General features: G+C 46.7%; 1 protein-coding gene across 3 annotated transcripts in view; it reads left to right on the top strand.

Annotated features, from left to right (window-relative positions):
* Nucleotides 1–27,770, top strand: part of LOC115082692 — a 294,549-nt gene that overhangs the window by 49,704 nt on the left and 217,075 nt on the right. For all 3 annotated transcript variants that reach the window (XM_029586885.1, XM_029586886.1, XM_029586887.1), the window contains exons 4-5: nucleotides 1,819–1,893; nucleotides 17,032–17,106. In XM_029586885.1, coding sequence (XP_029442745.1) covers nucleotides 1,819–1,893; nucleotides 17,032–17,106 — 150 coding nt within the window. The remainder of the gene's footprint in view (nucleotides 1–1,818; nucleotides 1,894–17,031; nucleotides 17,107–27,770) is intronic.

The following is a 27,770-nucleotide window of genomic DNA, read 5'->3' on the forward strand; positions in this document are numbered from 1 at the left end:
GACTCGGGATCCCAGTGTGGGGATGAACAATAGTTCTTATACCCTGCTTTATGCAAGATCAGCCCTTTCTCCGTCCTTGGTACACAGCACTGATAATTAACACTGTCTCTGCAGCCAATAAACACACATGAGAAGAATGGTGGTGTCCAACTTCTTTACTGATAGTTGATTAGATGACTGAGTAATATTTACAGGTCCAAATTCATTTCTTAGTTCAAGTCAATAAATAATAAGACAGCAGAAAGATTTCATAATCTTGTGACTCCACTTCATTAGTCCCTACTTTTACTGAAAGCACTTTATTTACACTGAAGTCCTTCTGTTCTCCAGTTTCTTCAGCTTCTATAATTCCTTCGATTGAAATTAGTTCACTCCTTATGCAATTCCATTTAAACCCTCAGCTCTTCCCACTGAAGATGGTTAGAATATACTCCCAATGATTTATCAGAACTTAGTGACAGATTGAATATTCTTCCAGACTCCTCTTTAATTCTTTATCTCCTTATGCAACACCAGGTGGGCACTTCTCACGCCTCTTGTGTAATACTTCAAATAGCAACAACATAGTTTTTATTACCTTTACTTTGTATCCTTTAGTTTCCTTCCTGCAGGTGAACTGCTCTGCATTTTCTATTTCTTTAAGAATAAAGCCTCCAATCTCTCAGTAGTTTAGTTACTGAGTCCCGGGTACCAAGGGCTGTCAGATTCCAGAGGAACAAAAAATAGTCTTTTAACTCAAAATGAGGAAAATAATCAAGCCAGAAGCAGGAAGGGATGAATAAAACTTCCTTGCCTCCAAAATGACAGTTAATTCAAATTTATAATTCCTCTGTCTCAGGTCAATGTCAGGTGTATCCTCTGAAGAAGAGAGAACGCATCAGGTCTATATCCCCATATCCAGCCTTGAATACAGGGACACCCCAATCCACTGCAAGAGCGACTGGCTGTCCAAGGAAATCTTAAAAATGGGCTTAAAAGAGTCCAAAGTTGCTTAAAGGTTGGATAGGCAAGTCAACTGGAGGCTGACCCCTAAATGGGAAAACTTCCTTACTCCTTTCCCATAAATTAGGGAAACATTACACAGCACAAGGTCTCCTTGAGAATCTAACTAAAAATCTACAACCAGTCTGAACAAAAGTTGAAATAAAAATCCACGAGCATAAATGGTGCTCTGGGATGATAAACAGCTAGAACACACCATCTGCTGTTCCCACATGGGCGAGCAAAACCCAAGCCTCTGTCACTAATTTCTATATAGAAGCTCCCCAATCAATTGGTGCACTCCTTTTAGCTAGGGAAAGCAAAGGTTCCCTGCATCTTTTTGGTACAATTCAAACCTGATATCTATCCATACATTAGAGGGATTTTATGTTCCAGCAGATGGATAAAAAACTTGATTGAATTATGCGCTGGTAAATGGATGGATCATAAAACTTTGGTCTAAATTTAGAAACCTGGAAGCTGAGATTGTGTCATGTATGTTTGTGGACCAAAAGGAGGAAAGTTATCAGAGGAGCGGTCCAATAGATCGCAAACAAGTCTGGTTTTCAGGATTTATTTATGTATTCATCTAATTCATCCTATATAAGGAGCAAGGAGTTGACTTTATCGAGCCAAGGAGCAGAAAGAGTGGTCACTGGACAATTAACTAGAACTCCCAGAGGAGGGATAAGTAGTAATCACTTATGTTTGGGAGTACTTGTTTGAAGAGGAAAGGTTTTAGGGCTTTTCTAAAGAATGTTCTTTCTTGGTGGCATCTGATACTACTGTGAATATTTTTCAGGCAACTGCTAGTGACATTTCTTTCTTAACTTGCAGTGGTCTCTGGATGCAGAAGCCTGGCTTCAAAAGCGAATCTTAAGAATATAAATTTTTCCAATATCAAGAATGATGGTTAGTATATCATCTTTCATGTTTTATATTCCAACACCGGAAATGTACTACTATATTCTAGTTTTACAACTACTGCTATTGTAAGAATTAAAGAACATTAAAATCATGGGAGAGGGTTAACATATTTTTATTTAGAGCTGTGTGGATGGTCCGTACTGGGAGAGGAGGGAGCTGCAACCAGCTGTAATAAGATTGCATTAGCAAACCACTGGAGGAGCTCAAGATTTAAGCAGCAACGGGTACTGCTTAAATGAAGTGAATTAGTAGAACTATATGTAAATTACTGCAATAGGAAGTTTGATAACGTATATTTGATTGTTTGAGTCTTCATGTTCATCCATTTAACCAGGATGCAAAACCTTTATACCTTTGTGTTGCGCCTAGGCTTGGAATGCTATTTCTAATGATCCAACCTGTATATATATATCTATTTAGCTATGGTAAGATGGTACTGTGATACAGGAGTGCAATTTATAAACAGTTTACCTGTTATGCCATTCAGCTCATGTCTCCTTTTTTCTAATGCTGTTTATCTTATAGATTGCTTTTTAAAAAATGATTATCAAATATAATGAAGTCCTCATTTATTTTAATTTAAATTTATTTGCAGTACTTATATCTTGCAAATTGAAGCACCCAATTCTTCTAAGCAGGTTAGAACAAAAAAAAAAGTAACATGCATATGGCATAGATTAAAAAAGCATAAACATCAAACACTACATACATTGTTAGAGAGCAGACAAAAAACTAGAATCAAGAGAAAACAACAATTGAAAGAAATGCAATTTTAGCTTTTTCAAAAAGCATTGTGGCTAAAAGAATTAATTTTGTAGTTTTAAACAGCTTGCAAACTGATTTTCCAATGCAATAGACAAGAAAGTTAAATGAGGATTCTACTGTATAAGACTATGAGCTAGGTAAAGGATCTCTACCTAAAAGCAAGGGTGTTGAAGAAAGGTAAAGGGCAATTTTCTGGCAATGGGACCTGATGCCAAAAAGTGTTTTCTGAATATAAAGTTTAACACAGTACCGAGTCAGTTTTTAAAGGGTTTAGCTTCCTAACTTTTACTGCCAGTGGAACCACTAGACAGACTAAGCAACCAGCTAGAGCTGCAGAGGTGGATGGGCAGACGAGTGGCAGTGCCAGGACTGTGGCAAACTCACCCCCTTGTTCTTCCCACCCATGCGGCCCGGAAGAGGAAATCCTATAGAATGGGCCAGTGGGGATGGGAAGAAGGTGTAGTTACTGTGGCCAGGCCGAAACAGCAGGAGCAACTTTGGTGAGCTAGAAGAAATGAGCAACGTTGGCTGTAAGGAGCAGTTTCAGCTTCAGTGGGACCACAGTGTTGCGGGCGCAGTCGTCTCAAGCGGGTGGTGAGCCCTTGGGCCACGGCAGGACTCAAAGAGGAGCCTCAAGCCACACCGTGGGAGGTGAGCTGAGCAGGCATGGTGAGCCAGGCGGGTACAGTAGCAGGCAGAAAGGAGTGGAGTCTGACCCTCAGCCGGACCTGCACGCCCATGGCAACCAACACTGGGATGTTGATTGATGAACGGTCCTCCGACTGTTCCCGGCCCTTTCGGACCTGCCACTGGGTACGGCAATGGGCAGCAGGCCGGACAGAGGCGAGGGCAGACAGAGTCCTTTACACTGAAGTCATTGTAGACAAGGCAGGTGCAGACATCGTAGACAAGGCTAGTGCAGACATCGTAGATGAGGGCAGGAAAGAAGACATGGGCACTGTCCCTAAGGGCGCCCTACTCAGCCCACCCACGGGACTGAGTCACGGACCACCCCGTCCCATACGCGCCCTACTCAGCCCAGGAAGGCTGGTCGCGGACCACGCTGGGAACAGGAGAGCGCAGGAAAGGTCCAGTCGAGAAGGAACTCCGATGCCGGGACCAATGACATCCGAAGCCCCGTCGGCTGGCAGGAACAGAAGCTCAAGAGCCCAGGGGACGAATCCCTCCTGTTGGCCACTCCAGGCCCAACAGGCCAGAAGGCACAGGAGCCAGACGAGGACATAGGGCAGAACAACCGGAACTGGAACAGGATCAGGCAGCTTCAGGATCAGACATCAGGAAACACGTCAAGGCAGACATCAGGTAACACGAGGACAAGGAGCCATCCAAACAAAGTAGATCATGGAGGACCTGGATCGAGGAAGAGGTACAGACAACTGTAGCACTCAATCCGAAGCCAAGTTTCAAGTGACGAGAGAGTCCTTATATACTGGAGGTAGTAGGCAACTCCCTGGGAGGAGTTTACCTGGACCGCCCCTCGCTGGTCCTATAAGTAAGGTGGAGAGCTGCGGGCCAGCCCCTAGGGAAACGGGCGTGGCTGGAAACCAGGAAGTCCAAACAGCCAAGCAAGGCACCTCCAGCGCCCTCGCTAGGGGGCGCTGGTGATGTGTGTTTCTCCTTCCCTTCTTTTGTTGTCCCTTTCTCCTTTTACTTTAAGGGGGCAGGGCGGCCTTTGGCCGCCCCCGCCTCCCTCCCTCCCACAATAGAGCCAAGCAAGGCACAGGCAGGCCGCAGGAACAGCTAGGCCTCCAGGCCCTGGAGCAAGTCCTGGATGGAACACAGGCGAGGCCCTGGCTTCGGAGCGGCCTCCGGTGGAAGGTGAGAGACCACCTGTAGCGCAGCAACAGGGGGGATCGTAACACCACAGGGCCAGAAGAAAACAGCAGTGTTGGCCCATTCAAATCTATGGCTGTGCTGAGCAAACAGGTGCATGCAGGGTCTAACTGGTAACTATACAACCAATTCTTGCCTGTGTGACATGGTAGCCTCTTAGGAGCCGAAGCAGGACAAGTTGGCAAGGAGTCTGAACGGAGGTGAAGAATCTTTTTCAGTCTAAAGCTGTCTTCTGGATCAAGAGATTCTGATGTCCTCCCACTGAAAGGTCAGAGCATGTGCAAGAAACTCTATTTGCTCTCTTGCATTTTGAAGAGAGGAGTTGTGCATTCAGAGTGGAAGAAAAGCGCTTAAAAAAGGCATTGGCAATGGCAAAGGGCCTTTTCTCATCTTCTGTGTTGCAGACACTGATCTTCCACTCATCATGGCAGAAACAGAGGCATGGTGGAAGCATTGCTTTCTGTTTTCACTGGGAGCAGAGTAGGAGTGAAGACTGAAGCAGTGTAGTGCCAGTGAAAACTGATTTTTGTTTAGCTGCAGACAGACTAAAGTGAAAAGAAGCACAAATTGGCAGCCTTCTTCGTTTTGTTTCTGACTTTGTGTGTATGTGTGCAAAAGGAGTCAATAAGCAGTGCACTGTATATATATATGTGTGTGTGTGCAACAGAAACATTTTTCACAAATTGTGAGGGATAACCCTAGAATGAGAGAGACAGGGCTTGTGTCACTGCTGCTGCTGCTTCTGCTGCTGCTAACTCTGCTTGGCAAGTTGGCTTTGTGCTTACTAAGCACTGAGGTGAAAGTCTGCGAACTAGCTTGCTTGTGTCCAGGTCCAGTGTGACTGGCTGTGCATTTCGTGCGGAGCCTAACCAGCTGGCAGCTGAAGAAGGAGAGAGCCCCAGTGACAGAGAGAGATACCCTGACTTCCGGGTATGCCTGCGCGCACGCCCACACACATCTTCCGCTTCCTCCCACCCCCAAGTAGAAAGATTGGTGGGCCATACAGCCCGAAGATAGCTGGAGTCGCTCGGGGCCGTGGTGGAGCTCACCTCACTACAGTCCAAAGACAGCACAGGAGGCCCACACAACCATGGTGGAGCTCACCCTATCATGGTCCGATGATAACAGGAGACCATGTGTGTGTGTGTGAGCCTGTATGTATGTGTGAATGAGTGAGAGCCTGTGTACATCTGAGAGCCTGTTTGTGTATTTATTTATTTATTTATTTATTTATTTATTTATAGATAGGATTTTTATATACCGATGAACGTTGGGGACATCTTATCGGTTTACATGAAACAATATATAGCTAACTGAGCTTTACAGAGAAACTTGGAACCAATAAACAAAAGGAATGAATACATAATATTACTAACAGAGAGATTCATCAATTAACTTACAAAAGGGCATCAGTTTAGAAAAGGGGGAGAAATAAAATACAATAGAGGGAAAGAAGGAAGGAGTTATTTACAGGAAGAATGTGTGGTTAAATAAAGTGAAAAGAAGTTAAATTACAAGTGGCAAAAGGCCCAAAGGGAAAGCTGTTATGCAAATGCTTGCTTGAAGAGGCAGGTTTTTAGATTGTGCTTGAATTTATTTGGGCAGGGTTCTTGCCGCAGAAAGGGGGGGAGTTTGTTCCAGAGGGCAGGCCCAGCTAAAGATAGTGCCCGAGCTTTAGTGGAGGCAAGTGAGGGGATAATGAGGGTAGCCTTGTGTTGCTGCCTTATCGGTCTGTTTGAATTGTGAAAGATGAGGTGTTCAGAGAACCAATGCATGTCTTGGTTGTGGAGGGCCTTATGGATCAGGGTGAGGGTTTTATAAGATATTCTTTCGGCTACAGGTAGCCAATGCAAGTTTTGGGGGGGATTAAGGAAGGTGAGGGGTTTAAAGTTTTATTTAGGTTCAACGATCGCGATTTCCAACGTATTCAATATAGCTTGAATAAGTTGGAAATCCGATCGTTTTCGCCTCATCACTTTTTTAAGTTAAAAATAAAAAATAAGTTGCGTTTTACATTTAAGTTCAAAACGAATGCACACCCCTACTCTGTATTCGACTGCTTTGCCTGTGAGCCCGGGCCTTGTGTTCCTACAAGTGTTTGACCTCGATTGCTGTGCCTGTTCATCCAGGCCTTGTGTCCCTAGGTGAGATTGACCTCTGTCCTCGACTGCTGTGCCTGTTCGTCCAGGCCTTATGTCCCTAGGTGGGATTGACCTCTGTCCTCGACTGCTGTGCCTGTTCATCCAGGCCTTGTGTCTGGATGAACACATGAAATTCACATGACCATGACGGTTTACATATTAACATTCATAGTTGTAGGACATCACACAAGACAAATGAACATATAAAGCAACAGTGGTTATCAAGAATACAGATAATTGGACCGGGGAGATGACTATACAAGGCAGGGAACCCTGAAGTTTGAAACATTATGGGAAGTTTACCACCTAAAGATGTAGTTGAGATATAGCTTCTGGTACCAGTATCCAGGTTTAATCTAGAACCCACCCTGAGATCAAAAAAGAGAAAGAGGACAAAATCGACAGACACAAAGAAACAAAATAACATGATGTGGCTGTTATGGATTATCGGTTTAGTGGACCCTTGGGCCGACCTGCAGGAGACTGGGGGAAGATGGACTATAGTCTCTAGAACTAGGCAGGCTGGGAGGCGGATCTCAGGCAGGATGCGGATGACGCTCTTCACCCTGGAAGCTGGAGCTCCCCCGGGAGGAGCCCGTAGGAGCCCAGCCGCTGGGACTTCGGTGAGGCTTCACCCTGGAAGCCGAACTCCCCCGGGAGCAGCCCGTAGAAGCCCGGCCGCTGGGACATAGGCGAAACTGAAGCGGGATCAAGAACAAGCAGGCTTGAACAATTGAATCAGGCAGGGAACTGAAGCAGGGCTCGGGAACTGGAACCAAGCATGAACTGTAGCAAGACTCGGGTACTGGAACCAGGCAGGAACAGTCACGAGACTCGGGTACTGGAACCAGGCAGGAACTGTAGCAAGACATGGGTACTGGAACCAGGCAGAAACTGTAGCAAGACTCGGGTACCGGAACCAGGCAGGAACTGTAGCAAGACAAGTGAGAACCAGGCTGGAACGTAAGCAAAGTCAAAAGCAGGAACCAGGCTGGAATAGAGCGACTACCAGCAAGTAGAACCACTCCGGGGCATGGAGCAACTGCGAACCGCAAGGTAACCCCGTTGCAAGGCGAAGACAGAGAGTCCGCAGCCGGCTTACATAGGCCGCGGTGTCTGATGTCAGGAAATGGGCGGAGCTCTGAATGGCGGGAACTGGCCTACAAAGGCGTCCTTCTTGCGCGCGTGCACACCTAGGGACAGGGCATCCACCGAAGGCCTTCCTCTGGCGTTGCCCCCGCAGGGACGCCGCCACGCGGCCGCGAACTCCGCCAGCTGAACCGGGAGCATGTCCTGGAGCATAGAGGTAAGGGCCGGGTCGCGGCACACGTGACCGGGACCGTAACAGTACCTCCCCTCTTACGCCCCCTTTAGCAGGTCCGGGTTTACCTGGGTGATCCTGGTGGAACTGTTGTAGCAAGTCCTTGTCAAGGATATTGCGAGCAGGTTCCCACAAGTTGTCCTCAGGGCCGCAACCCTCCCAGGCGAGCAGGTACTCCCAGCGTTGTTGATGAAAGCGCACATGAAGTACTTCCCGGACTTGGTATGTGGTGTCATCTGGTACAGAGGGATCCAGAAGGTCAGGAGCCCGAGGATGATATCTGGAAAGAACAAGAGGCTTCAACAATGACACGTGGAAGACATTAGGTATGTGCGTGGACGAAGGTAGGCGTAACCAATACGAGACTGCTCCCACTCTCTCGGTGATACAGAACGGTCCACAGAATCTCGGGACTAGTCTTCGAGAGGGGATCCGTAACTGTAGGTTCTTAGTACTGAGCCAGACGCGATCTCCTGGGAGGAAGACAGGCGCTGGCTGACGATGCTTATCTGCCCATTTCTTGGAGGTCCTGGCTGCCTTATGCAACTTCCCCTGGATAGAAGTCCATAAGGTAAGTAACTGACGAGCTGAAAGCTGCACTGCCAGGAGTGCACTGGGATCTGGCGAAGGCGGGCAAAGTTGTTTCCCATACACAATGAGGAATGGGGAACTTCCAGTAGCGGCATGTGTATGATTGTTGTACGAAAATTCCGCCCACGGAAGTAACTTTGCCCAATTGTGTCATTCATTAACGAATGAGCGAAGAAAAGTCTTTAAAGTCCGGTTGGTGCATTCCGTCTGCCCATTACTTTGGGGGTGGAACACAGACAAGAGGCTGAGTTGCAAGTTGAAATGTTTACATAGTGCCTTCCAATATCGAGCGGTAAACTGTGGCCCTCGATCTGACACTATGTCCTGTGGGAGACCATGGATTCTGAAAATATGCTGAGCGAAGAGGTTGACCAAGTCAGGAGCTGAGGGTAACTTTGGCAGAGGGACAAAATGCGCCATTTTGGAGAACCGATTGACGGTTACCCAAATGACCGAGTTTCCTTCTGACGCTGGGAGGTCCACCACAAAGTCAGTGGAAATATGCGTCCAGGGCTCCACCGGAATGGGCAACGGTTGCAATAAGCCCCTTGGTTTCCCTGTGAGTGGCTTCTGTAAGGCGCAAGTAGGGCATGAGCCCACAAATGCACGAACGTCTTGTTTCACCATGGGCCACCAGTTATACCGGTTCAGCAGCTCTAAGGTTCCTTCATGGCCGGCATGGCCTCCGGTGAGGGAGTCATGGGCTCAGATAAGGACTGCTCTACAAGAGTGACGTGGGACGACGGTCTCCCCTTGGGGGAACACAGAAGTTGCCGAGAAGCTCAACTTCGTGGGGTCCAGGATGTATTGTGGAGTCTCAGGAGTCTCCTCGACTTCGGTAGAACGCGAGAGAGCATCAACTCGGATGTTCTTAGAACCTGGGCAATAGCGCAGGACAAAGTTAAAGTGGCCGAAGAACAGGGACCACCGAGCCTGTCTCGGATTCAGGCGTTGGGCTTGGCTCAAGAACGCCAAATTCTTGTGGTCGGTGTATATAGTAACTGGATGGTTGGCTCCCTCCAACCACTGTCTCCATTCTTCCAAGGCGAGTTTCATGGCCAGCAACTCTTTATCGCCAATACAATAGTTGCTTTCCACCGGTAAGAACTTTCTAGAGAAGTATGAGCACGGTAGTAGTTGTCCGGACTTTGAATGCTGACTAAGTACAGCCCCAACTGCCACATTGCAAGCGTCAACTTCAACCATGAATGGTCGGTTCGGGTCAGGATGACAAAGGCAGGTCTCTTGCAAAAAGGACCTCTTGAGATCCTCAAAGGCTTGGCACTTTCTCGGGATCCATTTGGAAGCCGGCTGCTGAAACAACGTAGCCCAGGAACGGCAGGGAAGTCTTCTTGAAGCTACATTTCTCGAGTTTCGCGTACAGACTATGTTCTCTGAGTATCTGGAGCACTTGACGGACAAGCTGACAGTGTGTAGGCAGATCTGGGGAGTAGATTAAGACGTCATCAAGGTAGACAATTACGCAGGTGTTCAGTACGTCCCTTAACACCTCATTCATCAGATGCTGAAACACCGCCGGGGCATTACATAAGCCAAAGGGCATTACAAGGTATTCATAATGCCCATCTCTGGTATTAAAAGCGGTTTTCCAATCGTCTCCGGGACGAATTCTGACCAAGTTGTAAGCACCGTGTAAGTCCAATTTCGTAAATATCTTCGCTCCCTTAAACCTATCGAGGAGCTCCAGGATTAGTGGGAGTGGGTAACGATCCCGCTTTGTAATGGAATTAAGCCCTCGATAGTCAATGCACGGCCTCAATGAACTGTCCTTCCTACTGACAAAGAAGAAGCCTGCCCCAGCAGGCGACTTGGACGGGCAGATAAACCCCTTGGCCAGGTTCTCCAATATGTATTTGGACATGGCCCGGGTTTTGGGTAATGACAGAGGATATACCCTACCTCGAGGGGGCATGGTCCCGGGTAACAGGTCGATAGCACAGTCATACAGATGGTGCTGCGGAAGGATCTCCGCCTTGGTCTAGGAGAAGACATCTGTGAAGTCCTCATAAGGTGCTGGAGGACTAAGGGCGGAGTGCAGTAACGGATGTCCTGGAGCCTTAGGAACCCTCAAGCAATTAGCAAGACAAAACATGCTCCACTTGGTAATTTGTAGGGTATCCCACTGGATCGTGGGTGAGTGCTTCTGTAGCCATGGTAACCCTAGCACCACGGGGTGAACGGCCTTCTCCAACACAAGGAAGGCTATCTCCTCCGAATAGATCGCCCCGGTGCGGACAGTGATGGGTACCGTGGACATCATGATAGGACCTGGAAGGAGCGTCCCCTGGATGGAGGTAATTCATAACGGAACCTCCCATCTTTGCGTAGGAATCCCCAACTGGGAGACTAAGTCCTGCAAGATAAAATTACCTCCCGCTCCCGAATCCAGGAAAGCAAGTGTCTCTAGAGACCCTCCAGGGTATTCCAGAGTAATCGGCACAGTACAGTGAGGAGCTGTAGCACAACCTAGGAGGAGCTCCTCTCGACCTCCTAGGTTTTGGCGTTTTCCACATGCTCCTGACAGCGTGCCAAGTAATGGCCCTTCTGGCCACAGTACAGGCAGAGACCCATAGAACGACGACGTTGTCTCTCCTCAGCAGAGAGCGGGGCACGTCCCAGCTGCATAGGTTCGCAGGTGGGCACGTCTGGACAAGGAGTCTTAAGAGAAGACACTGGTCTCGTAGGAACATAAGATGGACTGCGTCGGGTCGGGCGCAACTCCCTGGCCCTCTGTTGTAGGCGGCGGTCAATACGGGCAGCCATATCAATGAAGGCGTTGAGGTCCTCCGGGAGATCACGAGCGGCAAGCTCATCCTTGATACATCCGGATAGCCCCTCCAGGAAGATGGCTTTAAGGCTGCTGTCTTGCCAGCCCACCTCTAGGGCAAGAGTCCGGAACTCCATAGCATAGTCTGCCAAGGAGCAAGCCCCCTGACGGAGCTGCAGCAGTTCAGACGTAGCTGTCGCTAAACAAGCTGGCTCATCAAAAGCCTGTTGGAAGTTCGAGATGAACTGCTGTAAATCCACTAGTGAGGAATCATTATGTTCCCAAATGGGAAAGGCCCACACCAAGGCCATCTCATCTAGCAGGGACAGGATATAGGCTACCTTTACTGTGTCGGTGGGGAACTGCAGGGGCAACAAGGAGAACCGTATGAAACATTGGTTCAGGAAGCCGCGGCAGGTCTTTACATCCCCAGCGTAGCGGGAAGGTGCAGGTAGCTGAGTCACAGAAGTAGCTTGTTCCACAGGTGCTGGCCCAGCAGCAGGCAAAGAGTCAAGGCGAGTAGTAAGTTGTCCCACGGTGGCTGCCAGCGTATCTATGCAGTGCTGCTGCTGTAGCATCTGCTGGGCCATCCCAGGAATGTCCGGGGGACCTGGCACATCCGCTGAGTCCATGGCCTTGCAATCTGTTATGGATTATCGGTTTAGTGGACCCTTGGGCCGACCTGCAGGAGACTGGGGGAAGATGGACTATAGTCTCTAGAACTAGGCAGGCCGGGAGGCGGATCTCAGGCAGGATGCGGACGACGCTCTTCACCCTGGAAGCTGGAGCTCCCCCGGGAGGAGACCGTAGGAGCCCAGCTGCTGGGACTTAGGCGAGACTGAAGCGGGATCAGGAACAATCAGGCTTGAACAGTAGAGTCAAGCAGGGAACTGAAGCAGGGCTCGGGAACTGGAACCAAGCATGAACTGTAGCAAGACTCGGGTACTGGAACCAGGCAGGAACAGTAGCAAGACTCGGGTACTGGAACCAGGCAGGAACTGTAGCAAGACTCGGGTACTGGAACCAGGCAGGAACTGTAGCAAGACTCGGGTACTGGAACCAGGCAGGAACTGTAGAAAGACACGGGTACCGGAACCAGGCAGGAACTGTAGCAAGACAAGCGAGAACCAGAATGGAACGTAAGCAAAGTCAAAAGCAAGAACCAGGCTGGAATGGAGCGACTACCAGCAAGTAGAACCACTCCGGGGGAAGGAGCAACTGGGAACCGCAAGGAAACCCTGTTGCAAGGCGAAGACAGAGTCCACGGCCGGCTTACATAGGCCGCGGCGTCTGACGTCAGGAAATGGGCGGAGCTCTGAATGGCGGGAACTGACTTACAAAGGCGTCCTTCTTGCGTGCGCGCGTGCCTAGGGACAGTGCGTCCACCGAAGGCCTTCCTCCGGTGTTGCCCCCGCGGGGACGCCGCAACGCAGGCCGTGAACTCCACCAGCTGAACCGGGAGCAGGTCCAGGAGCACAGAGGTAAGGGCTGGGTCGCGGCACACGCGACCGGGACCGTAACAGTGGCACTGGAATAACATAAGGAGAAAGAAGTGGAAAAGTCCAGAGCAAGAGGTAAAAAAGATAAAATAGAAAAGTCAAGAAACAAGAAGAGGTAGAAATGTTGATGTAAATGGAAGACAAAATAAAATGAACATAAACACCGTTTCCTACATTTCTCCATAAACAGAATGAGAGAAAAACTTAGTGATTTGGGCCCTAAATGAAGAAACCTGAATAAAATAATGCCAAATAAAAAAAGAAGAAGCAGAGAACCCAGAAATAGGAGCATGAGAGAAAGCAAAGGAAAGAGGCGCATTAGACAAGCGAAGATACTGAATAAGGAAAAAGAAAGAGAAATGGAAAGGTTGGAACATCGCAATTGTCAGTAAAATATCTATGTATTTATTACAGTCTTAACAGCAGGGGCAGAGGGTGAGTGAGATGCAGGACCAGGGAGGAGTAATAGTTCTTGGGTTTCGCATATCTTTAATGAAGTGCAGAAGAAGGTGCAGAAAATTAAGAAATGGATGTGGATGAAATGAAGGGGATGGAAACAAAAATCTAGGGCCCCTCTCCTCTCTCTTCTTCCAAGTGTCCCTATATGCAACCACCTCCCCTCCCCCCCTTAACAAGAGGGTCACACTTCTAATCACTGCTCAGCACTGTTGCAGGGTCGGGGACACGGATTCTTTGATGGGGGCAGGATTTACTTGTAGAGCTTTAAAAAGGATCACACTCAAAAGCTACCAGTCCATAGTCCAAGTATTGTGTTAGAACATAAGAAGATAAGTTATGCCATACTGGGTCAGACCAAGGGTCCATCAATCCCAGTATCCTACATGGCACACACACATGTACGCCCGATTTTATAACATGCTCGCGCATGCATGCCTCTGACCCCGCCCCACCCCTTTTTGCAAGCCCCGGGACTTACATGCATCCCGGGGCTTTAGGCCCGGCGCACGTAAGCCCAGTTATGCACGTAAATCTTTTAAAATCCGGCCCTAAATGAATAGATCCCAAGCTACTAACCCTTATTGATTAAAGCAGACTTCTGCTGTAAGAACTTATCCAAACATTTTTCTGTTCCAAAAAGAAAATACTGATCAAATCAAAATGTTCAGCAGGTACAAAACTAGACACCGTCCAAATTACAAAAATCAAAACAGGAAACAATTTTTTAAATTAAAAAAGTCACATAAAGACAGATTTGTTACTCATACAACTTAAAGTATGACTCAGGAACACCGGTATCTCTTCATATTATCAAAGAGGCATCTGACTCTTCAGCAACTAAAGTATTTAGTTTGCTGAAATTTGGGGAAACTAAAGTATTTAGTTTCCCCAAATTTAGGCACAGATGACTGGCTTAGCATGAGCAAATCTTCCCCTCTGTTGTCTAAAGGTTCAGGCTTCCTGAGTTAGCCCTTTGCCACATGCAGAAAACTCCTCGCCTGTAAAACCAATAGGAACCAAGGCAGAGCACAGTCCCTTAGCTGGCTCCCTCCAATACATCAATCTCTCTCTACTTCAAACTCCCAAACTCCCTCTAGTGATTTATGGAGTCACCTTTTATACTCCTTTGATACACACCAGCCCTTTAAGGGATTGACGCTGCTCCCTTAGAAATTTCCACTGCTGGAACATTCCCATATTAAACTATAGTGGGGCCTACTCAGCCCTACATATATGAGAAAAGTCCTGCATTTCTTTACCACGTGAGACCCTGCTCCAGCCTACAATTTCTATGTGAGGAATGAGCTGGAAGTCAGCGATCAACTGTGTAAAAGAACTGGAATGGGAAGACGAGCGTTGCCAATTTTTGAACTAGAACTTTATGATTTAAGGTTGGTAAAAGAAAACATTGTGGAGTTTGTTTCACTGGATTTGATTTTCTGCTTTTCCTTGTGTGGATGTATTGGGAAGTAAAATGATAGATAAATTCTTAAGTTCTATATCAGCCATCATATGTTTTGTTTTATGTTATTTGCTAACTAGGTGATTGTCTTCTATTTTATCTGATAGGGATTTTGATCCATATTATGAAAAAAAGAAAGGCTATGAACAAATATAAAATAGTTGTACAATAAACCCATACTAGGATTCTGCTGAGCAAACCAGTGCATATTTTCTTCCTGTGGCAGATGTCACAGCAGAACCTTCTGTTTGTCTCGGGGTCCTTTCATCAATATTTCCCTTTATACTTCTTTGTAACCCCCTGGGTGGGACGAATCCTTTGTCTTATACCAAGGGGCACACAGATAAAAGTAAAGAGACAGACCCCTTCTGTACAATCCACCTTTACTGTCTCTCCTTCACCCCACCGGAGAGCTTTACTTTCTGAGACTCGGGATCCCAGTGTGGGGATGAACAATAGTTCTTATACCCTGCTTTATGCAAGATCAGCCCTTTCTCCGTCCTTGGTACACAGCACTGATAATTAACACTGTCTCTGCAGCCAATAAACACACATGAGAAGAATGGTGGTGTCCAACTTCTTTACTGATAGTTGATTAGATGACTGAGTAATATTTACAGGTCCAAATTCATTTCTTAGTTCAAGTCAATAAATAATAAGACAGCAGAAAGATTTCATAATCTTGTGACTCCACTTCATTAGTCCCTACTTTTACTGAAAGCACTTTATTTACACTGAAGTCCTTCTGTTCTCCAGTTTCTTCAGCTTCTATAATTCCTTCGATTGAAATTAGTTCACTCCTTATGCAATTCCATTTAAACCCTCAGCTCTTCCCACTGAAGATGGTTAGAATATACTCCCAATGATTTATCAGAACTTAGTGACAGATTGAATATTCTTCCAGACTCCTCTTTAATTCTTTATCTCCTTATGCAACACCAGGTGGGCACTTCTCACGCCTCTTGTGTAATACTTCAAATAGCAACAACATAGTTTTTATTACCTTTACTTTGTATCCTTTAGTTTCCTTCCTGCAGGTGAACTGCTCTGCATTTTCTATTTCTTTAAGAATAAAGCCTCCAATCTCTCAGTAGTTTAGTTACTGAGTCCCGGGTACCAAGGGCTGTCAGATTCCAGAGGAACAAAAAATAGTCTTTAACTCAAAATGAGGAAAATAATCAAGCCAGAAGCAGGAAGGGATGAATAAAACTTCCTTGCCTCCAAAATGACAGTTAATTCAAATTTATAATTCCTCTGTCTCAGGTCAATGTCAGGTGTATCCTCTGAAGAAGAGAGAACGCATCAGGTCTATATCCCCATATCCAGCCTTGAATACAGGGACACCCCAATCCACTGCAAGAGCGACTGGCTGTCCAAGGAAATCTTAAAAATGGGCTTAAAAGAGTCCAAAGTTGCTTAAAGGTTGGATAGGCAAGTCAACTGGAGGCTGACCCCTAAATGGGAAAACTTCCTTACTCCTTTCCCATAAATTAGGGAAACATTACACAGCACAAGGTCTCCTTGAGAATCTAACTAAAAATCTACAACCAGTCTGAACAAAAGTTGAAATAAAAATCCACGAGCATAAATGGTGCTCTGGGATGATAAACAGCTAGAACACACCATCTGCTGTTCCCACATGGGCGAGCAAAACCCAAGCCTCTGTCACTAATTTCTATATAGAAGCTCCCCAATCAATTGGTGCACTCCTTTTAGCTAGGGAAAGCAAAGGTTCCCTGCATCTTTTTGGTACAATTCAAACCTGATATCTATCCATACATTAGAGGGATTTTATGTTCCAGCAGATGGATAAAAAACTTGATTGAATTATGCGCTGGTAAATGGATGGATCATAAAACTTTGGTCTAAATTTAGAAACCTGGAAGCTGAGATTGTGTCATGTATGTTTGTGGACCAAAAGGAGGAAAGTTATCAGAGGAGCGGTCCAATAGATCGCAAACAAGTCTGGTTTTCAGGATTTATTTATGTATTCATCTAATTCATCCTATATAAGGAGCAAGGAGTTGACTTTATCGAGCCAAGGAGCAGAAAGAGTGGTCACTGGACAATTAACTAGAACTCCCAGAGGAGGGATAAGTAGTAATCACTTATGTTTGGGAGTACTTGTTTGAAGAGGAAAGGTTTTAGGGCTTTTCTAAAGAATGTTCTTTCTTGGTGGCATCTGATACTACTGTGAATATTTTTCAGGCAACTGCTAGTGACATTTCTTTCTTAACTTGCAGTGGTCTCTGGATGCAGAAGCCTGGCTTCAAAAGCGAATCTTAAGAATATAAATTTTTCCAATATCAAGAATGATGGTTAGTATATCATCTTTCATGTTTTATATTCCAACACCGGAAATGTACTACTATATTCTAGTTTTACAACTACTGCTATTGTAAGAATTAAAGAACATTAAAATCATGGAGAGGGTTAACATATTTTTATTTAGAGCTGTGTGGATGGTCCGTACTGGGAGAGGAGGGAGCTGCAACCAGCTGTAATAAGATTGCATTAGCAAACCACTGGAGGAGCTCAAGATTTAAGCAGCAACGGGTACTGCTTAAATGAAGTGAATTAGTAGAACTATATGTAAATTACTGCAATAGGAAGTTTGATAACGTATATTTGATTGTTTGAGTCTTCATGTTCATCCATTTAACCAGGATGCAAAACCTTTATACCTTTGTGTTGCGCCTAGGCTTGGAATGCTATTTCTAATGATCCAACCTGTATATATATATCTATTTAGCTATGGTAAGATGGTACTGTGATACAGGAGTGCAATTTATAAACAGTTTACCTGTTATGCCATTCAGCTCATGTCTCCTTTTTTCTAATGCTGTTTATCTTATAGATTGCTTTTTAAAAAATGATTATCAAATATAATGAAGTCCTCATTTATTTTAATTTAAATTTATTTGCAGTACTTATATCTTGCAAATTGAAGCACCCAATTCTTCTAAGCAGGTTAGAACAAAAAAAAAAGTAACATGCATATGGCATAGATTAAAAAAGCATAAACATCAAACACTACATACATTGTTAGAGAGCAGACAAAAAACTAGAATCAAGAGAAAACAACAATTGAAAGAAATGCAATTTTAGCTTTTTCAAAAAGCATTGTGGCTAAAAGAATTAATTTTGTAGTTTTAAACAGCTTGCAAACTGATTTTCCAATGCAATAGACAAGAAAGTTAAATGAGGATTCTACTGTATAAGACTATGAGCTAGGTAAAGGATCTCTACCTAAAAGCAAGGGTGTTGAAGAAAGGTAAAGGGCAATTTTCTGGCAATGGGACCTGATGCCAAAAAGTGTTTTCTGAATATAAAGTTTAACACAGTACCGAGTCAGTTTTTAAAGGGTTTAGCTTCCTAACTTTTACTGCCAGTGGAACCACTAGACAGACTAAGCAACCAGCTAGAGCTGCAGAGGTGGATGGGCAGACGAGTGGCAGTGCCAGGACTGTGGCAAACTCACCCCCTTGTTCTTCCCACCCATGCGGCCCGGAAGAGGAAATCCTATAGAATGGGCCAGTGGGGATGGGAAGAAGGTGTAGTTACTGTGGCCAGGCCGAAACAGCAGGAGCAACTTTGGTGAGCTAGAAGAAATGAGCAACGTTGGCTGTAAGGAGCAGTTTCAGCTTCAGTGGGACCACAGTGTTGCGGGCGCAGTCGTCTCAAGCGGGTGGTGAGCCCTTGGGCCACGGCAGGACTCAAAGAGGAGCCTCAAGCCACACCGTGGGAGGTGAGCTGAGCAGGCATGGTGAGCCAGGCGGGTACAGTAGCAGGCAGAAAGGAGTGGAGTCTGACCCTCAGCCGGACCTGCACGCCCATGGCAACCAACACTGGGATGTTGATTGATGAACGGTCCTCCGACTGTTCCCGGCCCTTTCGGACCTGCCACTGGGTACGGCAATGGGCAGCAGGCCGGACAGAGGCGAGGGCAGACAGAGTCCTTTACACTGAAGTCATTGTAGACAAGGCAGGTGCAGACATCGTAGACAAGGCTAGTGCAGACATCGTAGATGAGGGCAGGAAAGAAGACATGGGCACTGTCCCTAAGGGCGCCCTACTCAGCCCACCCACGGGACTGAGTCACGGACCACCCCCGTCCCATACGCGCCCTACTCAGCCCAGGAAGGCTGGTCGCGGACCACGCTGGGAACAGGAGAGCGCAGGAAAGGTCCAGTCGAGAAGGAACTCCGATGCCGGGACCAATGACATCCGAAGCCCCGTCGGCTGGCAGGAACAGAAGCTCAAGAGCCCAGGGGACGAATCCCTCCTGTTGGCCACTCCAGGCCCAACAGGCCAGAAGGCACAGGAGCCAGACGAGGACATAGGGCAGAACAACCGGAACTGGAACAGGATCAGGCAGCTTCAGGATCAGACATCAGGAAACACGTCAAGGCAGACATCAGGTAAACACGAGGACAAGGAGCCATCCAAACAAAGTAGATCATGGAGGACCTGGATCGAGGAAGAGGTACAGACAACTGTAGCACTCAATCCGAAGCCAAGTTTCAAGTGACGAGAGAGTCCTTATATACTGGAGGTAGTAGGCAACTCCCTGGGAGGAGTTTACCTGGACCGCCCCTCGCTGGTCCTATAAGTAAGGTGGAGAGCTGCGGGCCAGCCCCTAGGGAAACGGGCGTGGCTGGAAACCAGGAAGTCCAAACAGCCAAGCAAGGCACCTCCAGCGCCCTCGCTAGGGGGGCGCTGGTGATGTGTGTTTCTCCTTCCCTTCTTTTGTTGTCCCTTTCTCCTTTTACTTTAAGGGGGCAGGGCGGCCTTTGGCCGCCCCCGCCTCCCTCCCTCCCACAATAGAAGCCAAGCAAGGCACAGGCAGGCCGCAGGAACAGCTAGGCCTCCAGGCCCTGGAGCAAGTCCTGGATGGAACACAGGCGAGGCCCTGGCTTCGGAGCGGCCTCCGGTGGAAGGTGAGAGACCACCTGTAGCGCAGCAACAGGGGGGATCGTAACACCACAGGGCCAGAAGAAAACAGCAGTGTTGGCCCATTCAAATCTATGGCTGTGCTGAGCAAACAGGTGCATGCAGGGTCTAACTGGTAACTATACAACCAATTCTTGCCTGTGTGACATGGTAGCCTCTTAGGAGCCGAAGCAGGACAAGTTGGCAAGGAGTCTGAACGGAGGTGAAGAATCTTTTTCAGTCTAAAGCTGTCTTCTGGATCAAGAGATTCTGATGTCCTCCCACTGAAAGGTCAGAGCATGTGCAAGAAACTCTATTTGCTCTCTTGCATTTTGAAGAGAGGAGTTGTGCATTCAGAGTGGAAGAAAAGCGCTTAAAAAAGGCATTGGCAATGGCAAAGGGCCTTTTCTCATCTTCTGTGTTGCAGACACTGATCTTCCACTCATCATGGCAGAAACAGAGGCATGGTGGAAGCATTGCTTTCTGTTTTCACTGGGAGCAGAGTAGGAGTGAAGACTGAAGCAGTGTAGTGCCAGTGAAAACTGATTTTTGTTTAGCTGCAGACAGACTAAAGTGAAAAGAAGCACAAATTGGCAGCCTTCTTCGTTTTGTTTCTGACTTTGTGTGTATGTGTGCAAAAGGAGTCAATAAGCAGTGCACTGTATATATATATGTGTGTGTGTGCAACAGAAACATTTTTCACAAATTGTGAGGGATAACCCTAGAATGAGAGAGACAGGGCTTGTGTCACTGCTGCTGCTGCTTCTGCTGCTGCTAACTCTGCTTGGCAAGTTGGCTTTGTGCTTACTAAGCACTGAGGTGAAAGTCTGCGAACTAGCTTGCTTGTGTCCAGGTCCAGTGTGACTGGCTGTGCATTTCGTGCGGAGCCTAACCAGCTGGCAGCTGAAGAAGGAGAGAGCCCCAGTGACAGAGAGAGATACCCTGACTTCCGGGTATGCCTGCGCGCACGCCCACACACATCTTCCGCTTCCTCCCACCCCCAAGTAGAAAGATTGGTGGGCCATACAGCCCGAAGATAGCTGGAGTCGCTCGGGGCCGTGGTGGAGCTCACCTCACTACAGTCCAAAGACAGCACAGGAGGCCCACACAACCATGGTGGAGCTCACCCTATCATGGTCCGATGATAACAGGAGACCATGTGTGTGTGTGTGAGCCTGTATGTATGTGTGAATGAGTGAGAGCCTGTGTACATCTGAGAGCCTGTTTGTGTATTTATTTATTTATTTATTTATTTATTTATAGATAGGATTTTTATATACCGATGAACGTTGGGGACATCTTATCGGTTTACATGAAACAATATATAGCTAACTGAGCTTTACAGAGAAACTTGGAACCAATAAACAAAAGGAATGAATACATAATATTACTAACAGAGAGATTCATCAATTAACTTACAAAAGGGCATCAGTTTAGAAAAGGGGGAGAAATAAAATACAATAGAGGGAAAGAAGGAAGGAGTTATTTACAGGAAGAATGTGTGGTTAAATAAAGTGAAAAGAAGTTAAATTACAAGTGGCAAAAGGCCCAAAGGGAAAGCTGTTATGCAAATGCTTGCTTGAAGAGGCAGGTTTTTAGATTGTGCTTGAATTTATTTGGGCAGGGTTCTTGCCGCAGAAAGGGGGGGAGTTTGTTCCAGAGGGCAGGCCCAGCTAAAGATAGTGCCCGAGCTTTAGTGGAGGCAAGTGAGGGGATAATGAGGGTAGCCTTGTGTTGCTGCCTTATCGGTCTGTTTGAATTGTGAAAGATGAGGTGTTCAGAGAACCAATGCATGTCTTGGTTGTGGAGGGCCTTATGGATCAGGGTGAGGGTTTTATAAGATATTCTTTCGGCTACAGGTAGCCAATGCAAGTTTTTAACAACAGGGGTGATGTGGTCACTTTTGTGAGTGTTAGTTAGAATCCGTGCAATGGCGTTTTGTAGAAGCTGGAGCGGTAGTAGTGTACTTTTGGGTAAACCTAGTAGTAGAGCGTTGCAATAATCGATTTTGGATAAAATGAATGCTTGCAGGATGGTGCGAAAATCATTGAGATGCAGAAGGGGTTTGATTTTTTTGAGGGAGTGCAATTTGAAATAACAGGCTCTAAGGGTGTTATTGATATATTTTTTAAATGAGAGATGGCTGTCAATAATGATGCCAAGACTGCGCACCTGTTGGCTGAACACAATGGCGGAGTCAGGGTTGCAGGCAGGTTGAGGGGGAGGGGGAATGCTTTGTGGAGAGATGTGCAGTAGCTCAGTTTTGGCAGCATTGAGTGCCAAAAAGTTGCTTGTCAGGAGTGTGTTGATCGCTGATAATGTGGAATTCAAGGTCTCAATAGCTTTTTGAAGAGTGTCTTTAACGGGTATGAGAAGTTGCACGTCATCAGCATAGATGAAGTGCGAGAGGCCTAGATTGGCTAAAAGATTGCATAGCGGGAGAAGGTATTTGTTAAACAGGGTGGAGGAGAGGGAGGAACCTTGGGGTACACCATGAGGCAGTGGAATGGTTTTGGAGGTGTAGTTGCCAATTTGTACACTGTATTGTCTGTCTTGCAGGTAAGATTGGAACCATTGCAGCGCAGTACCTGCAATGCCAATATCTGAAAGACGTTGTACCATTATTTTATGATTGACAGTGTCAAAGGTGGCTGAAATGTCCAGGAGAATCAGGATATGAGAAATGCCTGTGTCAAGGCGTTTGAGAATGTAGTCAGACATGGTGATAAGTAGGGTTTCAGTACTGTGGTGTCACCGAAATCCATATTGTGAGTGTGAGAGAATGTCGTGTTCGTCCAGGTAATCGGATAGCTGTCGATTGATTGCCTTTTCAAGGATTTTAGCAATAAATGGTAGATTTGAGATGGGGCGAAAGTTGGTAAGGTCTGAAGGGTTCAGCGAAGTTTTTTTTAAGATAGGTTTAATGATGGCATGTTTCAGCTTCCGGGGGACGACACCAAAAGAGATGGAGCAGTTAATAATATTTGGAATGGGATTAGCGATGATGTGAGGGATTGTGAGTAGGGTTTTAGTCGGTATAGTATCAGAGGGATGTGTGCAGGGCCTCATTTTTTTTAAGATAGAGTCAATTTTCATTGCGGAAATGGTATTAAGAGCGGGGAGCCTTGCAGTATTGGTGGCTAAATAACAATCAGAAGAGACTTGGTTGGTAGGGAAACGCGACATAATGTTGCTAATCTTCGTGTTAAAGAATGCAGCAAGGTTGTCATATTTGCCCTGTTCATCAGTGACCTCGATGCAGTTTGGACTGGACTTAGTTAAAGAGTTTACTAACTCAAAGAGGGCCCGAGGATTGAATTGCAGGTGGTGAATTCTAAGGGCATAGAAGTCTCTTTTTGCTTTATCAGTGGCTGCTCTGTATGTGTTATGACTGGGCGGTGGTAAAGCGAAGAGTGGACCCTCGGGCCGGCCTGCAGGTACTACACAGAGCAGGCCGGGAGGCGGAGTCAGTGCTTGGCAAGGATACCCGGAGCCTGGAATCCCCTCGGGAGGGGCCCGTAGGGACCCAGGCCCTGGGGGCTGGAGCAGTTCAATATAGTCCAGAGAGGGTACGTCTGAGGGTGGTCTGGAGAGAGGTCAGAAAGTTCAGAGATAGCTGCCGGTGGAGAGGCAGATGGCTGGCTGGCATGCAGGTCACAGAAGAAGGCGGGGTCTGAACCGGCAGCGGGTAGGAGGCCAGGCCACGAAGCAAACCAGAGTCACAGCAGGAGGCGGGTTAGCAGAGAAGGCCGCGAGGCAACCCGGGATCAGGAGTGGCGGCAGGCTGGCACAGGAGTCCGTGGCAAACTGGGGTCAAGACAGGCGGCTGGCTAGCATAGAAGTCCGTAGGCAAACCGGGATCAAGGCAGGCCACAGACTAGCGAGAAGTCCGTTAAGCAAACCGGGATCAAGGCAGGCAGCAGGCTAGCGAGAAGTCCGTTAGGCAAACCGGGATCAAGGCAGGCAGCAGGCTAGCGAGAAGTCCGTTAGGCAAACCGAGATCAGGAACCAGGAGACAACGAGAGTCAGCAAGCAAGGACAGGAACAGGAAGCAACTAGTCAGCAGGAATCCTCGTTGCAAGGCGTCTAGTGGAGGACTGGACGCCGGTTAAATCTGGAGCGAGGCGTGACGTCAGCAGGTGAGGCGGAGCCGGGCTTCCGGGTGTTGTGCGCTTAAGAGAACCCTCCTCGCGCGCGCGAGGCCAGGCAAGGGTAGGCCTGTAATGGCGTCTTCCTCGTGGGAACTCCTCTGGCGGAGGCCCTGTCGAGCCTGGATTCAAGCGAATTCCTGAAAGAGCTGAAGAGACGGTAAGCGGGCCTGACCCCGAACATGAGAGGGGCGGTTGGGACCGCAACAGTATGCATGGAGGTGAGTTTTGAAGGTGGCACGTAGAGTGGAGGTAGGTTTTTTTGCCATTTTCTCTCAAGTTTCTTAAGGCTGCATTTCATGTCTTTTAGCTCTCTAGTATACCAAGGTTGCTTTTTATTTCTGACTGGGTCTATGAGGCGTGATTGTAAGGGGCAGAGCTCGTCAGCAGTAGTATTGGTGAGAAGATTCCAAGAATTGAGGGCAGTGTCTGCGTCTGTAAAGTCGAGTTTATCAAATTCTTGTGTGAGGGCTGTAAGTAGGTCTTCTTGCTTGCAAATTCGTCTGAATTGAATGGGTTTTTTTGTGTGGTGAGGGAGTAAATGATTTGCTTATGGAGCAGGAGATGTCAATACGGAAGTGATCTGACCATAGGATAGTGGTGCAAATAGGTGAGTTGGTGATGATTAGGGAATTGGTGAATATAAGGTCCAAGGTATGACCTGCTTTGTGTGTGGGGGTAGAGACGAGTTGTTTGAAGCCTAGGGCATCTAATGCAGTAAGAATAGCTTCACAGGAGGGGGAGAGCATTGCTGCATCAACATGGATGTTGAAGTCTCCAAGAATAATTGCTGGGAGGTGAATGTTTATATGCTTTGAAATGTATTCAATTAGGATGGAAGGGTTCTTTTCAAGAAGACCAGGTGGGGCATAGACAAGGCAAAGTTGAAGATTGGAAGCAGTGAAAAGACTGATTTCCAGTTTGTGTGGTGGGGTAATGGGTTTGTGTGCGATTTTAAAGGCCTTTTTGGCAGCTAGTAGTAGGTCGCCTCCTTTTTTTAGGTCAGGGAATAGAGAATATATCGTATGTTTGTATGGGTAGTTGGTTGATAAGGGTGGTGTCGGAGTCCTTTAGCCAAGTTTCCGTGATTGCGAGAATGTCGGGTTTGTCATCAATGAGTATGTCATGAATCAGAGGGGTTTTTTAGAGATGGACTGTGCATTAAGTAGGAGGATTGGAAAAGTAGTGACACCAATGAGTTGCGTGACTGGAGTGTTCATGATGGGTACGTATATTTATCTGTGTGAGATCCTGTGTGTGTGTGTGTCTGTGTCAGAACCTCTGTGTTTGTGTGTGTGAGAACCTGTATACCCGTGAATGTGTCTGTGTGACAGCTTGTGTGTTTATGTATGTTTTGTGCCTGTGAGAGCCTGTGTGTCACATATAGGCTCTCAAGGCATGCACACTCAAACACATACACACACACACACACACACACACACACACACACATATACATAATGTATCTGTGAGGGAGAGGCAGCCTGTGTATGTTAGAGAGAGGGAGTGTGTGAGAGAATGGATGTGTTATTCTGCATGGGTGTGAGAGAGACCATAAAATTTGTGCTGCCCTATCTCCCCCACTCCCCGACAATCTCAGATTGACTGGAAATCAGATCCAAAGTATGGAGAGCAGATTTTAAAATCCTTATTAGTTGTAATTATTGGGTGTAATTTGATGATTCTGCTCTTTTGAAATATTTCTATTTTTGGTTTTTCTTTTGGGGGGGGGGAGGGATTAGAACATTTTTTAATTGGATTTTTTATTCAAATTTTTTAATGTTTTTTGGTATTTGGAAAATTTTCAATATTCTATTCATTAACTGGTTTGAAATATTCTTTTTATGAATTTGACTTTACTATTATGATTGATATTTTATATTCCTTGATTTTATTATTGTCTAATGAAGAATTGTAATGTTTCTGTTTTTCCATTATTGCTCTGCATACAGAGGCTAGCTTGTTGTGGGTTCCAGTTCAGTTCTCAGCATGTTTCTGGTTATACTTTCTGATCTCTTTATTCTGTATTTGGTCAGGTGAGGTAATTTTGCTGGCATGTAATTTCTGTGTAGGGATCTATAGGAGCCTGGTTTCCTAATAAGAGTTTTTATTGGTGTTCTAAGGCCTGGTGTAATGTGTGCAATGTTGCCTTTTCATAGATAAGTTTATTAGGGATGTTTTGGTATGGGAGGTTTATTATATTGTAATGGTAATTCCATTTATTCATGGCTTTCTGAGGGCCAAGCCCACATCCAGAATGCATTACAAAAAGTCTAATTCCAAAGGAGCTCCAAGTGTCTTTTTTACAGAGTTTTTTGGTTGGCACCACAAGAGTGCATGTAAATATAATATACATGTTGTAAGTGATATTTTTGCCTCAGAAGACTGTACTCTTGAATGTTCTTTTTCATGTAAAATTTGTTATAAATGCATAAATTAATTGTGTGTGTCTATAAAGGGTGTGGGAGTGTGTGTGTGTGTGTGTATGGGGGGGGGGGGGGTAGAGTGTGTGCAAGGCTGGAAGTTTTGCCTAGGTTACCTAATACACTTCCTTATTCATGGGTTCTGGGCCAGGGGTTTGTCAGCTTTTAAAAATATAGATTGTAGGACAGAGCTGGGCTTTATTTGATAGGCCCGGGCATACCTGGGAACTCTCCGGATTTGGCCCGGAGACTCCGGAATTCTGAACGAACTGCTGGGTCTCCGGGCTGACACCCACAAACTCCGGGTGCCCTAGGGTTGCAAACTGTCTGGATATTCTCCACATGGTACGGAGATTTGAGGACATGTCTGGAAGCCAGAAAGAGGGCTAAAATGTCCGGATTTTAGCCTTGCAATCCATCTGCAGTCCGCCAGTGCTGGCATCTTCCACTAGGTTAACATCATCCCTACTGCGAAGGTCGGCACGGCGCTTCTTCTATCTCTGTGGTGGCGCAGGTCAAAAGTCAGCTGTTTGAATTGGAGGGGCCTACGTAGCCCGCGCAGTTGAAACAGGGCTGATGTTTGACTTGTGCTGTGTCGACCTTCGCAGTAGGGATGGTATTCACCTGTGTGTGTATATGTATGTATCTATGAGAGGGAGAGAAAGCCAGTGAGTATGAGACTCTGTGTGTGTAGGTAAGGGAGAGAGAGTCTGAGTGTGTGAGAGTCTGCAGGTGTATATATATGTGAAGGAGAGCCAGTGAGTGTGTGTGTGGGAGGGAACTAGATGTGTGTGTGTGAAAGTGCATGTATGCATATGATAGAGGGAGAGAAGTGTGTGTGTGTGTGTGTGTGTGTGTGTGTGTTTGTGTGAAAAAGGGAGAGCAGTAAGTGCATGTATGAGTGTGGAAGTAGGAGAGAAGTTAGTGTGCATATATGTGTGGAAAGGAAGAGAAGTGAGTGTGCATGTGTATGAGTGCAAGTGTATGATAGATGGAGAGGAAGTGTATGTGTATGTGAGGAACTGCATGTATGTGTGTGAGTGAACATGTGACATGTGAGTGCGCTATTGTGAGAAAGTTTGTGCACATGCTCCTACCGCCCCGCCCCCGGCCGACAATCTCAGAGGTCGCCCGTATGCTACTGTAGCACTCTCGGGGCGAGCTACTGGTACCTCCAGAGAAATTTCCTCACAGCAGTGCCAAAGGCCGAAGGGTAATAGGTCAGACAAAGGGGATCCGGTGGGTTTTAAGTTTCCCGCCAGTCCCTCCCCCTTGTCTGATGTCATTTCGTCGCTCCCCGGCCAATTATGTGGCGCAGCATCGGGGTGCTTCCTACTGACATCACCGCGCCTGATGCCGGACTGACCAGGGGAGCGATGCAGGACGCAGCGCCCGGCACAGCCAGAAGCCCACGCATGACATCAGCCAGATGCGGTGGCGCCATCACCAGCAGCGTGGCTGGAAATTCCAGCCTCGGCGT

The sequence above is a fragment of the Rhinatrema bivittatum genome, unplaced genomic scaffold (genome assembly GCF_901001135.1).
Source record: "Rhinatrema bivittatum unplaced genomic scaffold, aRhiBiv1.1, whole genome shotgun sequence".
NCBI classification, from domain to species: Eukaryota; Metazoa; Chordata; class Amphibia; order Gymnophiona; family Rhinatrematidae; genus Rhinatrema; species Rhinatrema bivittatum.